Below are 18,176 nucleotides of genomic sequence, written 5' to 3'. Positions count from 1 at the left end.
TAACGCCATAAAACACATACAGAACATTGGTTCACAAGACTTTTGAGAACTGAATCTTGTAGCCTAGAGTTTGTGCTTCAAAATGACGTGAAAATCATCTTGTTCGCTCATTCACAGAAAACAATGCATTGATTAGACTTTTCTAAGGCCCTTTTATTGTAGAAAGCGTATACAAGAAGGCGTGCATGGTCATGAATAATCAATTGATTCACCTGAGAAGACAGGTCATAATAACAACAAAACATTGTGCTTTTTTTAAATAAAGAAAGCCGACAGGGTGCGCTCTTGGCCTTTTCTGTCTCTGCCATTTCTCTTCACAGACGCGTAAATAAAACAACCAGAATCTCAGTGAATACCTGGCTCAAAAAAATAAGAATTATATGGCTAGAAAGCCTGAAATGTTTTCTTTTGAGTGAAACAATTCAAGTCAAAAACAAATCATCACTTTTTATTTAATCCGTATGAACGTAAGGAGAAGTCCGTTTTTTCCTGTCTCACCTCATTACAGGTAATGCGGTCCCGCCTTGTACACTGTCCACTGTTCACATGTAAATAATCTCAGGTGAACCAGGTAAATATGTGCACACCCCCGAGAAGTGACACAAAATATCAAACTTCATCACAGAATTTACTCACTTTTTCGGAGCGTTTGGATGATGGCGCGTCACGGACGTGAAGAAGCGCTTCTTGTATTCCAGAGACAAATAGTTTAGCTTGACCTCAGAGTAAAAACACTGATTTTAACTCAAATGAGGATCGTTTGGCTCCTCATTGTTTTGTATTGTGCTGCACTAATCCGTCCCATCTACATTGACTGAAAGGCTCATTATGCGCATCTTTGTCTGGTCGTTCAGTGCGTCTTTTGTGTTCTCAGGTAAATCACATGACTATTCATCCTCAGACACACCCTCTTGCATATGGCCTTTCTGGACAAAAAGTGTCTTAGAAAATTTAAATCAGTGTATTGTTTACTGTGAATGTGTGAACAAGATGACATTCACAGCACTCTGAAGTAAACACTTTAGCCTACAACATGCAGGTCTCCAAAGTCGTGTGAACCGATGTTCTGTTTGTGTTTTATGGTCTTATTTCAGTGAGTAAAAAATTGTAGTTTTTCACTAACCATGCATAAACACTTTTTTCTCAAAAACACAATCATGTATAAACTTACTGCTCACATATTATTGTAGCCAATTTTGTGCTGATTACAGTGTTATGAGACTTTAGACATTAATATGTTTAAAAGACACTGAAAAAAGCACAAATGTCAGGACATGTCAAAATTTGTCCAGGCCCCCAAAACCCCCTCAGACCCCAGAGGGTTAATGACCATCAGTAAACTCTTCGTCGCTTATTGCTAATATCTGAACGATCAAAACAGACTGAGTAATTTAAGTTCTTTTCAGTGTTATCAGGAGAAGATGCCACAAAACACGCCAGCGTGCTCGTCGAACACTGAGGGTTAAGTAACATTTCTGCAACTTGCATAAACAATGGATGATCGAATTCTGCCTGTAAAGAAAGTCGAAAATCGATCATTATATACAGCTACATAGGAAGAGGCCACGTATAACACATCAAGTTCTCATACAGAGAATACACAGAATATTTCCAGACAGAAATATGGATGCTCTATGGGCTCAACTGTGTCACCCATCATCAGTTCCTTCACAGGGATGACACCAACACATTGGTTCAGATATGTGGATGACATCTGGGTGAAACTCAAGACCCAGGATGTTCAAGCCATCACATCAATGCAGTAGATGCAAACATCAAATTCACCAGAGAGGACACCAAAGAAAAAAGGCTTGCCTTTTGGCTGTGAGGTCGTCATTGGGTCTGATGGTAACCTAGAAATAGAAAGTCTACAGGAAACCCACACACACACAGACTAATACTAATATTTTTGACTCCCATCACCCACTGCAACACAGACTATGAGTCATCATGCTTTACGCCACAGAGCAAACAACATCCCAACCTCCATGGAGGCCAAGAGAAAGGAGGACATTCACTTGAAGACAGCCCTCAAAACTTGTGGCTACCCTTAGTGGGCTTTTAACAAGGCAACATCCACATCAGGCAGAATAACAAGACACTGAGCTTGAACCTCAAGATCCACTGAGGAAAAACCTGGTCATTCCCTATGTAGCAGGTGTTTCAAAGAGGCTTAAACAGATTTTTGGAAAACATCAGATACCAGGTCACTTCAAACCCACTAGCACACTGAGACAGAGACTGGTTCACCCTAAAGGCCGGAAACCAAAACAAAAGAGGAGCAATGTAGTATATTCCATCCAGTGTAAGGGAGAATATTCAGAACTGGAGAAACCAAACAACCACTTAACAGGAGGGATGGCCCAGCACAGGAGGAGTAGCTCCTCAGGACCACTGTCAGCTGTGCACCTCCACTTGAAGACAATGATGTACATATTTTGGACACAGAAGATGGAGTGGTTTGAGAGAGGAGTCAGAGAAACTATATATGTTCAAATGGAAAAATCTTCCCTTAACATGGGTGTAGGGCTCAGACATAACCTGCCCTTTCATCTGTTCCCAGGAAATTAAGCAACACATCAAATGTCTTCCAGGGAGGACACACGCTGCAGCCAGTTGGTGAATCAGGGGGATCACGAGTCTACCACTAGATCCTAATGACCCTCACCTGAGCTCATTTCTATTGTTTACCTAACGAGCCTCTTTAGACCAGGTGTGAAGTGAAACCAACTCGGGAGTGTGGGTCTAACAACTGTCACCACATTTACATAGCTCACCTAATGAGCCTATTTGGGCTAGGGGTGGAGAAGGTCAATTTTGAAGAGCCTTTATCTCTATCATACCTGCAGCTAGAGACTTCGTTTAAATTGTAAAATGCTTAAACGTCTTTCATCTGTCAGGATTGTGCTTCTTGTTATAGCTTCTATAGTTTTTTTATTTGTTTGAGTCAAAAGTCCTCACTTTTGACCTTGTCGCAGCCATTTTCTGAGTTTCACAGTGTGTGACGTCAACAGCTAGAGCGGAGTTCAGCCTGTTTTTTGACCAGAAAAAAAGTCTCTAAACTGCTGTCACAGCTTCAGTTCTAACTCTACAAGCAGAACACTAACCTCAGAAGTTGCCAAATGCCTCTTGTCTCGATCCATGAAGACGTATAATCCACAAGAGTTGTAGTTTTTGCCATGGGGAGCCTTAATTGACAGGCAAGTTGCGTCTGTGTCACCATTGACTCAACACAAATTTGCAGCCAAGAGCTAGTATCTGAGGCTGTCAGTCTAACCTTCTCTCACTGCGTCAATTTGACTCCAATCTGGAGAAACTGTGCATGGTCTTGTACAAGATGTAAAGACACTAGTAGCAAAAGTAGTGAAAGCATTTTTTTGAGGAAATTACGAATCTGTGAGAAGTTCGCAGACAGTGCTGTTGCTATGTAGAGTGTGTCTTTCTTTTTTATGTGGTATACCACATAAAACACCTTAGTTCTCAGCTTACCTGGTATGACACATTGGTATAGTGCGTGCCACTGATATGGGTGACCCAAGTTTGAGTCCAAGTGATATCTCTTTTTGAATTTTTGAATTCTGCCTGTATGTCTTCTGTTATACCATGCTGTGTACAGGTTTAGCTTGTTTATCACATTTTACAAGTATTACAAGCCTCATAGCTGATAAAAGCCCATCATTTCAGCACACATCAACATTTTCTCTTGTGAAAAAATAAATGCACTCTGAGCTTGGTGAAGGCATGCATTAAAATTTTCCACCATGTAACAACAATTAAATTTTTCTGAGTTTTAGTTCAGTCTAGATTCATTTTCTTCTGGGACAATTATTGACTTCCATAAACATGTACTGTCTCACATGTACTGAATGCTAATGCAAAATAAGCCGGGGGTACTGGCTATATTAATCATATTTATAATCACTATGACTCCCACTCCCTTTATAATCACTATGACTCCCATGTACTTACAGTTAAAAACATGTTTTGTAATATGCACATGTAATATGCTATGTCATATTTTCCAAGATATTATCATTATCAAGCTCTGGCTCGGGCTGCTGAGGAAGCTCTGGCTCTGGCTCGGGCTGCTGAGGAAGCTCTGGCTCTGGCTCTGGTGGCTGCTGCCTCTTCTGGGGAGCCGGGGACTGAGGGACGGAGGGCGCCGGTGGCTGAGCGACTGAGTGGGCGCCTGGCCAGAGAGGAGAGGGCTGGGCCTGGCGCCGAGGGACTGGGAGAGGCAGCGGATGCTGTGGCTCAGAGGACGTAGGCAGCGGCTGCTGCGGCTCAGGGGACATGGGCAGCGGCCGCTGCGGTTCCGGGGACGTGGGTAGCGGCCGCTGCGGCTCCAGGGATGTGGGCAGCTGCGGCGGTGGCGAGGATCTGGGGCGGAGCTCCAGCGGGGGCGCTGTCGTCGGCGCACCGGAGCTCACGGAACCAGGCAGGGAACAGGGACCGGGCTCCAGCGGGGACGGTGACGTCGGCGCACTGGAGATCTGGCTGATCGGGTTGAGCTCCAGCGATGTCGGCCATGACACCACGCTGGGGCTCGGAATACTGGAGTCGTGCTCCAGCGGGGATGGCTTCGTCGGCACACTGGAGCTGGGAAAAAAGGTGGAGACCTCAGCGGGGGCGGCGTCGTTGGCACGCTGAGGGTCCGGAGGGGGAGAAGGGCCCTCAGTGGGGACGTCATCGTCAGCACACTGAGGGTCCGGAGGGGGAGAAGGGCCCTCAGTGGGGACGTTATCGTCAGCACACTGAGGGTCCGGAGAAGGAGAAGGGCCCTCAGTGGGGACGTCATTGTCGGCACGCTGAGGGCGCGGGGGTGGAGACTTGGGAGACTTGGGAGACTTGGCTGGGCAGGGCTCCAGTGTTGTCGGCCGCGTCGGCACGCTGGAGGTCGGGCAGGCAGGGCTGGGTTCCAGCGTTAACGGCCGAGTCGGCACGCTGGAGGTCGGGCAGGCAGGGCAGGGCTCCAGCGTTAACGGCCGGGTTGGCACGCTGGAGGTCGGGCAGGCAGGGCAGGCTCCGGCGGGGACGGCCACGTCGGCACACCGGAGCTCACGGGACCAGGCTGGGAAGGTGCCTCAGCGGGGACGTCGTCGTCGGCACACTGAGGGTGCAGGATCCTGGTCGGAACCCCCGCGGGGACGCTCTCGTCGGCACACGGGGGTTCGGGTTGCTGCGGCAGCGGCGAGGTGGTGGCTGGGAGCTCCAGCGACGGGCGGCGGCTGGGCTCGGACTGCCGAGCTGGTGATTCCGACGCCATCGCTGTCGGCGATCCCGTCGAGCAGCGCGGGGGGACTCGGGCTGGGCAGCAGCGAGGAGGGACTCGGGCTGGGGATCAAGGGCTGGTGGCGGGAGAACCAGTGTCAGAGGCTGGGACTCTGGGGACTGGGACGCCGGGAGCTGGGACTCTGGCGGCTGGGACGTCGGGAGTTGGGAAACTGGTGACTGGAACAGGGCGAGGGAATTACACACCTCCCAGGTTTCGTCGAGGGGGGTCCACTGTTCCAGGCACCATTCCAGGATCGATCTGATGGAGGCCAAGTGGGAGAGCATCAGGTCAGCCCCCTTCCTAGTGGCAAAGCAAGACGGGTAGGTACAGCCCCGGGCCAGCGTCGAGCAAAACTCAAAAATCTCCCGGTAACACAGGGCTTCCTGAATCTCGCTCGAGAGGGACTGTAGGAAGCCAGAGATCAGCCGGTCCTCCTCGTTCGTGTCCGCTGGGTCCGTTTTTGGCCGAAGCATTCTGTCATGAGTCGCTTACAGACGCTGGGTGGAAGGAAGAGGAGCAGGACCCAAATGCAGAACACAGAACTCTTTATTTTCCCCTGGGGAATTCCAGGGCGAACACAAACCACAAACTAGGAACCGAATGAAACGGTAACTCGAAAGACCGAGTGAAACGGTCACTACACAAACACAATTGCTACTGGGGGGCATCCACAGTAGCAAGACAGTAACTACTTCCACTGAATCCAACTAATGCTTTGGCAATAAGCCTAGAAACCAAGGAGGTATAAATAGGGGGAACACAAAGGCAAACAGGTGAACGGGATAAACAATAAACCACAGGTGAAACTAATGAACACAAACTATGAACATAAAGCTGCCAGAGACCAAAACAGGGGAAACAGGAAGGCCTCACAAAATAAGAGTCCTCTGGCAGGAAGTCCCCAGAGGGACTCATGACAACTTATACAGACATGCAAAGTAAATGCAAATAATCATTTACATAATCAGATAATTCTTTACTTCCCTATTGTTCTACAAAGTGATTCCTTAATAAGGCTATATTCTAAAACTTTATATTCTCATTCGACAGTTAACCCTCCATCCTGGGTGTGCTCTGTTGTACTTGTCCTTTTCTCACACCTGGTGTCCTAAGGAACCCTTCTCCCAGATACTCCTCACTAACATCCTTGAGAACACTGTGTCCCTTAGTGTCAGACTATACTAGGTCAAGAAGAACATAAACATCAGATATGATTATGAAAAACACTTGGTGAACTCTTTGAATCAACCTGTAAATGAAAACCTGTGAAGCCTGAAAAACCAAGAATACAGTAAGAAACAATAAAAATCATAAGAATAATCAATTATTGAAACTCATTTTTCCATTACAAAATTTAATACAACAATGCAAAAAATGCAACAGCTGCAAGTGACAGTAACAGCTTGCTTTCAGCAATCACATGCATTTTCTTCAGGAAATGCCCATTCTAGTTGGCTAATTAGACCCTTTACAGTTCTCGCTACAAAATTTAAATCTTTAAAATTTAAACCTGCTGGCTGATTACGGATATTAGATTGTTGTTCATCCAATGAAAAAAATAAGAAGAAATGGCTAAAGACCTTTAAGTAGCATTAGAAGACCAAATATAATATGCAGAGCAAAAAACAAAAACGAATGAAAAGTCGAACTGACCCCTAAATGCTGAAGCATCTTCCCAAACAAGATGCACGCACTCACAAACCACTAGGTACCTCCTACCAGACATAAGATGACCCAGCAACGATCAGTCCAAAACAACAACAAACATATTATAATGAAAGTAAAATGCACAGAAATAGAAAAGCTGTCCCCGTGAATGGATGGATTAAGCAAGTCCTTGTTAATAAAGTCAGTTGCAGCTGTAGGATCAGTGAACTTATGAACAGTGTCTCCTGGAAGTGTGATCCTCAGGTCAACTGGATAGAAGAGACCAAATTTCATTTCAGAGCAGGAGTGTCGAAGGCGTTTAACATCTGCAAACTGTGACCGTTTTTTAGCTACTGCAGGCTTGAAGTCAGGAAAAATAGAGAAGCAGCCCGATCGGCACCTTTCAAAAACACTCAAGGTCACCTTACAAAGAGCAAACAAGAATGCAATAAAAGCCATAAAACAATCGGGGAGATGTATATGGTAGTGTAGTCTGGTTAGGCAAATACGACGCACTAGTTATGCGGGGTAGGTGAGTTTGAAGATATGGGGTTGTAAATGAGATTTAAATGTGGAGATGGAGTCAATTGAACGGATTTTTGGTGGGAATGTCTTTCAAAGTCGGGGGGTTGATCAGCTGAAGGCTCTGAGGCCCATTGTGGATAAACAAGCATGTGGAGCAGAAAGGAGAGAGGCAGAGGAGGAGCGGAGTGTACGGGAGATTATGTATGGGTTTAGGAGACCTGAGAGGTAAGGGGGTACCGGATGAGGAGTCAGCTATAGGAGGGTGCTTTGTAGGTGAGGAGCAGTATTTTAAATTCAACACGGAGATGAACCAGTAGCCAGTGGAGCAGTTTGAGGTTAGGGGTGATGTGTTGGGTGAATGGGGTTTTGGAGATGGTACGGGCGGCTGCATTCTGAACCAGTTGAAGTTTATGGAGGAACTTGTGTGCTAGACCAAAAAGAAGAGAGTTACAGTAAAAGTCAGGACGTGATGATGGCATGGACCAGTATTCCTGTCCTGTTTGGAGTGAGTGATGGATGAAGATGGAAATAGGCTGACCGGGTGATGATGTTTATGTGCGCTTTAATGGAGATGCTGGTGTCAAGGATGACACCCAGACTCTTAACCAATGGAGAGGAAGTAATGGTAATGGAATGGTCACGGAAAATCTGGTGGGAGTGTGCCGGTGGGCTTGGAGGAGAGGTAGAGCTGGGTGTCATTGGTGAAGCAATGGAAATGGATGCTGTATTTTCTGAATATATTGCCAAGTGGAAGTAGGTAAATGATGAATCGGAGCGGCCCCAAAACAGAGCTCTGGGGCACGTGTGCACGAGTGTGGTCTGTGAGGTATGAGGTAAACCAGGAAAGTGCTGTGGTATGGATGCTAATCGATACTAGATGGTTGAGAAGGATATGGTGGGAAATAGTATCAAAAGCTGCTGTGAGGTCAAGGAGAATGAGTATGGTAAGGAGTCCAGAGTCAGCTGCCACGAGAAGATTGTTTATTTTGAGTAAAGGAGTTGAATCAGTACTTCTACTTTTACCAGTCTTTTTTCAGACAAATATCTGTACTTCTACTTAAGTATAAAATGTGAGTACTTTTGCCACCTCTGGTAATAAAGGGGTATGATACATGTCTTTATGGATTGCTAGTCCTGTTTTTCTGTAAAGGGGCTCAAGACAGTGACTTTTAATGTACAAAAACTGAAGAATTAAGTATAATTCAGTAGCAGCTTGGGAGACATTTTTATAACTCAGTACATTTAAAACGCTGAAGGCCCTGCTGGTACTCTGGAGACAAGCTCATCTTCAAAGACTTCCATCATTAATCATCAGTACAGTCACAATTTTAGATGTCCTTCCCTCTTGTTTTTCTCTTTTTTATTTGCAGTGAATGTCCTTTTATGTTCTCTGTATTGTATGTATGTTTGTATTGAAATAGATTTGGAAAAAACATGGAAGCTGAGATAGTTCATTACAACACTTCTACACAGTTATAATGTAATGGAACCTTTTTCTACTGTCTATAAACTCTTTAGTATCTCTGACCTCCATGGCTCATGGAAAAGCCATGCAATTGTAAAAATCAAGTGGACTGGGAAGCATGGATGTGCTCACCAAATTGCATAGCATTGTAACTGTTATACAAGATATTTTACAATCAAAGTTGATTTTTAGAAATCTCACAGTCATCCATAAGGTGGCACAAAGGCTTATGTGTCTTAAATGGAAATGTATTATCTGCTGTGACACATGGAAGTGCTTGAATGGCAATCTTCCAATGTAAATGTTTGTGTAGAGAGTTGTCAGTGTGTCTTAGTTTGTGTAAATTGAACACCTTTTTACATGCTACAATCTTGTCACATCTGAGATCTTTGATTCTGTCTGTGCATCAATTATATTCAGCCCTGAAGCTGCAAGGCTGATGCTGAAAAATATTACTCTGCTTCCAACATACCACAGTAGCTGTAATGCATACCCACCACCAGGAAGATTTGACATTGCTGGCCAGAAGAACAGTGTTGTTTTTTTTTTTTGTTTTTTTTGTTTTTAATTTACTCCACCAAGAGTTACTAACTCAAGAAATAACAAATTGTAAAATCTTGTCCCTAGGAAAAAGATGATTTCAATGAATTCTCTTGACTCATGTCTTGTGAAATTGCATTTCAGGAAAAACGAAATATTAAGGAGTAGTTGATCAATTTCATCAGATCCCACATATCAGCAAGCCAGAATAAATTGGCTTTTGGCCCTTGCTTTGATGTATTGTCAGCTGAAGTTTGGATATTTTGTTTTCTTATGTCTTCACTTTTATCATTTTATCCCCAAATGTCACACTTTTTTAGCAGACTTTCCATTTTAATTTAGATCATGTTCACAGTAAAATTGTTTTTTATGCTGCAAGTTTTGAAAACCCTCAGACCTTAGACAATACCTAGTTAAATACATCTAATATAGTTGGATGTTCTGTGGAGTAGATCCTCAGTTACTGTGCATGGGCACTGACAGCTTATTTAGCACATGGTGAGGTACAGTACTACATCTGACCATTCAAATGGGATTTGCCTCTAGGGAATGACAACTATGAAGGAAAAGCTCCTGTTTGCAAAAGCAGTGGGCCTGAGATTGCATGATGCTGGCTTTATTATCATAGTATCAGTGTCAGTGTACAGACCTTTTTTCAGCTCATCAGCTTTGTGGAAAGGCTCCATCACACTAGTGATGGGCAATTATTACTTATGTCGATCAAAATGATATTAATCCGAGTCCCCACTTGCTGATAAGGTTCTTATTTTCTTTTGCATTGTCTACACACTCTTCTCTGTGCCTTTATATCTGTTTTCTCTCATGGCAACTCTGAAAATTGGGGTAAATGCTACATAAAAATAAAATAAAGAAGTTGCATGATGCTGGTAAAATGGGTTCTTCGACACTTTTGTTAATGTGTCATGAGCTCTTAAAGGACTATTGAACAGTGTGATCACAATTAAAGATTTTAAGAACAGAAGGGCTGGCAGCCTTACTTTTCCTAGTGGTCAGAGGAAGATGAGAAAGCTTTATACTGTATTTATGTCCTTGAATGCATGGGAACAATAACCTGGTGATGACCAGTTGCGTTTCTAATGATTTCCCTTGGCACACGTGCTACGCATACCTCTCATCTGTGTAACTGCGTATCAAATTAAAATAAGAAAAAGCTGATTGTCAAATGAGAAAGTAATGGCACAAGCACAGTTTAATACAACGGATCACTGAGAGTGGAAAGATACTGAATAGAGCCTTAGTGACTTGTCACTTGGCTGAGTAACCTGTGTGTCAAGATGGCGTGTGTGCATCAAAATCACAGGCAGGGGGCTATGTGGCAGGGTAAGAAGATAACGCTTTTTCAACTTACTAAGATGTTGGGCAAACACATGCCTCCAGAACACCTTTAGTGCACCGTGGCACTGATTGCCCAAGTCTTTGAACTCTGGTAGGATGAACACCATTTTCCAAAAGTTATTCACTCAGTTGGTATTGTGATGATGTTAGTGAAGAGTGCTCCCTGATACTAGCCTCGCCAACCAGACTAACTCTTTTCCTATTCTATACAAGTAATTAGTCTGGAATCTCTTCAGTTGAGATCAATTTCCAATGGACGCAGAATAAACCAATCAGAGAAATGACGCAAGCAAAAGCGATAGTGAAACCAGCGAATGGCATGCGATAGTGTAGAGGCACTTCTTTAAGCTAGTTGTTGTTTTTGTTGTAAAAACATGAGAATATACAATGTTATCACTAGTTCTGTGCATATGTTTGAAGAGAGTAAACAGCACAAACCAATTGTGGAAAGATTTGCCATTCTGGGGCATGATATGAATATGCTTTGATCTAAACCATTTCACTGTAGCTCTGGCTGTATATTTAGGGTCATTGTCATGCTGGAAGATGAGCCCCCACCCCAGTCTCAAGTCTTTTGCAGTTTCTAAAAGGTTTTCCAGCAAGATTGCCCTGTATTTTGGCTCCATCCAACTCGGAAAAGCTTCCCTGCCCCTGCTAAAGAAAAGCATCCCCACAACATGATGCTGCCACCACCATGTTTCACCATCAGGATGGTGTATTCAAGGTGATGTAGAGTTTTCTGCCATACATAAAAAAAAGTTCAATTTTGGTCTCATCTGACTTATTCCACATGGCTTGTCACAAACTTCAAATGGGACTACTTCTGGCTTTGTTTCAACAATGGCTTTCTTCTTTCCACTCTTCCAAAAAGTCCAGATACATGGAATGCATGACTAATAGTTGTTCTGTTGTTGTCCTGTGGACAGATTCTCCCACATGAGCTGTGGATCTCTGCAGCTCCTCCAGAGTTACCATGGGCCTCTTGGCTGCTTCTCTGATTAATTCTCTCCTGGTCTGGCCTGTCAGTTTAGGTGGACGGCCATGTCTTGGTAGGTTTGCAGTTGTGCCATATTCTTTCCATTTTCAGATGATGGATTGAACAGTGCTCTGTCAGATTTTCAAAGCTTGGGTTATTTTTTGATAACTTAAGCCTGCTTTAAAGTTCTCCACAACTTTATCCCTGACGTGCCTGGTGTGTTCCATGGACTTCATGATGCTGGTTGTTCACTACTGTTCTCTAACAAACCTCTGAGACCTTCACAGAACAGCTGCATTTATACTGAGATTAAATTACAAACAGGTGCACTCTATTTACAAATTAGGTGACTTCTGAAGGCAATTGGTTCCACTGGATTTTAGTTAGAGGTGTCAGAGTAAAGGGGGCTGAATACAAATTCATACACTTTTCAGTTATTTATTTGTAAAAAAATTTGAAAACCATTTATCATTTTCCTTCCACTTCACTTTGTATTGGTCTATCACATAAAATCCCAATAAAATACATTTATGTTTGTTGCTGTAACGTGATAATGGAAAAGTTCAAGGGATAAGAATACTTTCAAGGTACTGTATGGAGGTGCCACGGCTAGGTCTTCATTGACCATTGATCATTCAATGACCGTTCTTGACCTGTCCAAAAGCATCTCCACATGATGCTGCTCCAATCATTTGTTCAGGCTTATTCTTTAGTTTTTTCACCCTTCTCTGCGTCGATTTTGTCAAATTATGTCACAGTTGAATAATGTGGCATCTTCTCCTGATAACGCTGAAACAAATTTAAATTACTCCATCAGTTTTGATCGTACAGATAAGACCAATATATCATTCAAATCTGTAAAGGATCTAGTTTTATTTGTATACACTCATAATAACAACAAAAGGGTGTACTTTGGTAAAATACAGAAAGCAGACAGGGTGCACTCTCTATCTTCTCTGTCTCTGTCATCTCTTTTCACTGAAAATGAGAAACATATACCTTGAAAGCTTGAAATGTTTTCTTTTTAATGAAACAATTCGTCACTGTCTGGAACATACGAAGTGCTTCTTCATCCACGTAGCGTGACATCATCCAAACACACAGAAAAAGTGAGTAAATTCTATGATGAAGTTTGACGTTTCATGCCATTTCTCAGGGGCGTGTGCATAATTACCTCTGCTCACCTCAGATTATTTCCATATGAACAGCGCGCTCAGTGTGAGGCGGGATCACATTAGCTGTAATGAGGTGAGACAGGAGAAAACGTACTTACGTCCTTATGTTCACACAGATTAAATAAATAGTGAGGATTTGTTTTCGACTTGACCTGTTTCATTTAAAAGAACACATTTCAAGCTTTCTAGGCATATATTTCTTATTTTTATGAGGCAAGTATTCGCTGAGATTCTGGTTGTTTTATTTACGCGTCTGTGAAGAGAGATGACAGAGACGGAGAAGACAGAGAGCACACACTGTCTGCTTTCTTTATTTAACAAAAGCACAGCGTTTTGTTGTTATTATGAGTGTATACAACTAAAACTAGACCCTTTACAGATTTGAATGATAAATTGGTCTTATCTGTACGATCAAGTAATTGAAGTTCGTTTCGGCGATATCAGGAGAAGATGCCACAAAACGCACTGGCGCGTTCGTTGACCCCTGAGGGTTAAAGGACCTAAGCTTCATCAGGAAGTACAGTGTACTCGTGCCCTTCTTGTACACAGCAGCCTGCTGTTCAAGTGAACCCCCAGATATTTGTAGTGGTCCACAACTTCCACCTCCTGGCCCTGGATGATGATGGGCTCCACTGGTGTCCTTTTCCTCCTGAAGTCCACTACCAGATCCTTGATCTTGTCCACATTAAGGAGCAGGTGGTTGGCCTGGGACCACTTGATAAAGTCTCCGATCAGTGTTCTGTACTCCACCTCCTGGACACCGGACAGTGCTTGTTGGGATAGCTGTATCCTCACAGAAGTTGATATAATCCTAGATGCAATCCATCATATTGTCTATGTCATTCCCATTGAGCTGGCAGAACACTCTCCAGTCTGTGGACTCCACCTCCTCACGGTCCTTGTGGAGACAGGCTGCCTCTTTACTGCAGGGACATACTCAGTGTTCCAGGAAAGGACAACTTTACAGCAGACTACCTCTGCTGGTAGAGAGGTAGAGATTTGAAGGGGGGGAGTGTGTGATGGCTGTGTCCACAGCCACACATTAAAGATCCAAGTTCGGCACACTCACGGCAATTTCGCAGTTAGATATATTAGGTTGCACTTTATTTCTAGGTTAAATAATACAGTTGGTTTGTTTATAGGATATAATTAAGTTTTGACACAGCATTGTTTTCGGAATGAAATGCACACATTTAGGTAACATTGTTCTGTCATTTGTGTTATTAGTTTATCTTTCCTTGTTTTGAGTTATCTGTTACCTGTATTTGTATTCCTGATGTGGCAAAAGAGGTGGCTGAGCAGGGAGCCTGGTCTTATGTTAGAGCTCAATTCAAGGAACATTCCATGGACTGGAAGATAAAGGGGGAACTGGGATCTCTCAATTTAAAAGTTTTCTTTATTTTGCTTAGTCTAATTTACAATTGTGACGTATTTGTTTTCACCCTACTTTAAGCTGTTGGGAGCTGACCAACTTGATTGTTATTTATCTGTATGTCTTATTTAGTTAGTTATGTATGTTATGTAATTTTCCTCGTTTCAGCCAGTATTTAAAGTCCCTTGTGTGTTCAGTTTGAAGGTCATTTTGTCTTTCTTTGGTTAATCTAGTCACTTCATTTTTTTTTTTTTTCTTGAGTTGTATTATGTTTAGTTGACCTCTTATACTGGCCCAGAACTCTGTCCAAGTTGTTATTTTTTGCATTTTCGGTAAATAAACCCTTATTTTTGCTTAAAATCAACCTGTGGCTTGTCTATCTACCAGCTCGGTCCCTCAAAGATAGTTTACAATGAATATCTGCAGCATGGTGAAAAAATTCCAATTTCTTCTGAGAATTGTTAAATAACATGAAAGTCTATTCCATTTCAGAAAAACTATAAAAAGAATAGTTGGATGTAGAGAATGTGACAAGGTTGTAACGAAGTTATGTTTGCTGTGATCAGGTCAGCAAGTTTTGGGTCTGGTGGAGAACCAGAGTGACTGGTACCTGGGGAACCTGTGGAAAAACCACCGACCCTGGCCGGCCCTTGGGAGAGGATTCAACACTGGTAAGTACATGATGAAATGATGTTAGCACACATTTAAAATTAAGTCCCAGTAACATACCACACAGTTAGAAGTCAAACTCATTTTAGGCAGTCACTTTGAGACAAATTTATTATGGAAATGCTTATATTAAATAAGTATAAGTAGTATTACGCAAGCTGCATGCTGTATCACTTGATTTTTGAGGACACTCCTTATGAATAGAACTGCTAATTATGAACCATATATCATATTGGGACTGGCAGGCGATACAGTTTGCCTGTCAGTGGTCATAATGCTATGGCTGATCGGTGTATACATATATACACACACAGATGTGTGTGTGTGTGCGTGTGTGTGTGTGTGTGTATATATCTACACACACACACACGCACATACACACACACACAGAAGAAATGGACAGCATGTGAGTTAAATATGAGTGTCACTGCAAAGGGTCTGAATACTTATGACCATGTGATATTTCAGTTTTTCTTTTTTAATAAATTTGTAAAAATTTCTACATTTCTGTTTTTTTCTGTCAAGATGGGGTGCTGAGTGTACATTAATGAGAAATAAAATGAACTTTTTTGATTTTGGCAAATGGCTGCAATGACACAAAGAGTGAAAAATTTAAAGGGGTCTGAATACTTTCCGTACCCAGTGTACATATATATATATATATATATATATATATATATATATATATATATATATATATATATATATATATATATATGCTTTTATATATATAAACAAACAAACATGTCACAAATAGACTCTGAGGACTAGATTATATAGAGGTTTTACTTGCAAGGAGTAACAGTGAAACAGCACCTCGGTACAGCATGAGAGTCACAGCCCAACACATCAGTTTAAATGGTAACACAAAGGGAGGTAATTTCCTACAGAAAGACATCTGGGCCCTTATCAAATAGTCAAGGTTAGAGAAAACTGTTCTCACTGAGAGCAAAAATTATATTTCCACAATACACAATAGGCCCTATTCAGAAGTGTTTCAGTTATACTAAAGTAAGGTGGATTAGGTCACTTGAGGGTAAACATTTTTAATTTCTCTAACAATATAAAATATGTACACCCACATAGATAGAGAGATAGATAGATATACCTGTATCAAGGGGAAATATGTGTTTTTTGGAGCTGGAGGATAATCTTTTTATCGACTAACCCAAAACAAATAGCACAATTTGCTGCAGCACCTTTGAAATTTCCCCAGCAGAAAGAGTTCAGCAGGAGCAGTGTAAAATCATATGAACACATCTAGGATGTCAAGGTTCAGTGTTTTTGCCTATCAGTGTGACCAAACATCAGCTGTAATGAGCAGAAAGGCACGTTTTGTGTTACAGTATCTATTGTATGATGCAAAAAAAATATATGGGAGAGGAGGGGGGGTAGAGAAAGACATGACTTGCATCTACCAAGTGAAAGACATGACTTGTATTTACACAGAGCACCAATTTGACAGAAAGTTCCAGTTCAGTTGCAATTGGTTGAATCTGTGGCAATGGCCATAGCAACAGCCATGGCAACAGATGGAGCCCAGTGGGTATGAAAGAAGGTTTGTTTGTTCTGATCTGAAAAAATTACTCATCATGTCTCTGCCTCTGAAAATTGGCTGTTTGATTATATTTGTCGAAGCAAGAATTTTTTCTTTTTCTTTTTTTTTTTTAAAGTCAGGGAACTAAGATTAGTGTTTGTGTGTGCTTTACAGGGGTGATTTTGCTTCTCCTCGATCGACTACGGAAGCTCAGATGGGAGCAGATGTGGAGGTTGACTGCAGAGAGGGAACTAATGAGCATGCTGTCCACCTCCTTGGCTGACCAGGTAACCTCAGACATGCAAATTTGTCACCTGTGGGCAAAATTTGCTGTTTTACATGACGCTTGAGACAGGAACCTGCTTGCGCCATTTGTGTTGACAATGTGATACGGTACTTCTAAGGAATTTGTGGTTTTGGGTACGTTATAAAAAAATGTAACGACCCTGGTAGAACTTTTTCACAACAGACATTTTGGCACGTGGTAAAGTACAAATGTAATTCATCACAGTAAAAATGTGCATGCTGGCTCACTGCCATTGCTCACTGGATGGAGCCCACTTGTGCAATATGGGGTCAAATTTATGGAAAATCCATGGTTAAGCTTAAGCTGTCAAGATGTTTCTTCAGATTGTTGGATGGCTTTGGAAACCACCTCACTCCATGTCGTTCCAGCATCACAGTCTGGAGAGCTGTGGCCAACCATGTCTGTAACTTTCTTAAACTTACAGACTGACATTTTCATCCATCTTACATTAAGTTTGGTTAGATGTGTGGAGGAAAGAAGGCAGCCCATGCCTGGAGCTTCTTCTTCAAGCCCTATTTTTGTATTCTTTAAACAGTTTCTTTGTCAGTATATGCTATAAATTTCTTCCAGGAGAAACTGTCTAAAAGTGCTCTCCCCATATTTAAATGACTTTTTCTGCCCCTCCCGATGACAGTCTGCTTTTCACCCCTCAGAACAGCTATACAGAATTGTCTGACAACACATCCTCTGGGATGCTTAACAATACCTAGCCCTTAACACGTTAATTGCAGGTTCTTGACCTAAGTGTCAGTTGTTACGATGCAGTCGTGGGTTGCACTAAACAATAACATTTTCTTGACAGAAATTTTCAAGTACTGCAGAGAGAAGTGACAGAGGAGGAGGCAAAAATGAGCACGTGAAATCCTGGTTTAAGCCAAAAGACAGAAGAAATAATGTACTTGAACATAATATTGTTGAAATGAAATACTCCTCTGTTCTAATGCATTCATCATGAAGGTCATTAAATAGGTCTGTGTGGCGCTCCTTATCTAACACAGTAAGGGCATACACTAAGACCTTGGTGAAGGCTCTCTCCATTATCTTAGGGCTACTAAGAGCTCATCTAGATGAAAGGTACGTTTATGAGATTTTAATTAAACCTTCATTAAATAAGGTCCTGCAAGGTATGCAGTTTGGAAAATGAATGGGGCTTCGTTTTAGTGCTCCATCTGCTTTCTGCCATATGAGCTGCTGCAGCCCTCTTTATCTCAGCATTCATTATATCGCGATAGAGTTTTTATGTCTCCCATTAGGAAGCTGGAATCTGTCACTGAGACTCTTGTCTTAAAAAGCTTAAAAAGTCTCCCCCATGTAATCAAAGTATATTTCCTC

The 18,176-nt window shown here is 42.3% G+C and overlaps 1 protein-coding gene across 1 annotated transcript in view; it reads left to right on the top strand.

The window, feature by feature from the left end:
- large1 (LARGE xylosyl- and glucuronyltransferase 1) overlaps positions 1–18,176 on the top strand; it is a 107,302-nt gene that overhangs the window by 70,476 nt on the left and 18,650 nt on the right. The window contains exons 8-9 of the mRNA XM_026326798.1: positions 14,898–15,002; positions 16,712–16,824. Of these exons, the coding sequence (XP_026182583.1) occupies positions 14,898–15,002; positions 16,712–16,824 (218 nt within the window). The remainder of the gene's footprint in view (positions 1–14,897; positions 15,003–16,711; positions 16,825–18,176) is intronic.

This window comes from Mastacembelus armatus, chromosome 23, assembly GCF_900324485.2.
Source record: "Mastacembelus armatus chromosome 23, fMasArm1.2, whole genome shotgun sequence".
In the NCBI taxonomy this organism is placed as follows: Eukaryota; Metazoa; Chordata; class Actinopteri; order Synbranchiformes; family Mastacembelidae; genus Mastacembelus; species Mastacembelus armatus.
This window is presented reverse-complemented; position numbering and strand designations above follow the sequence as displayed.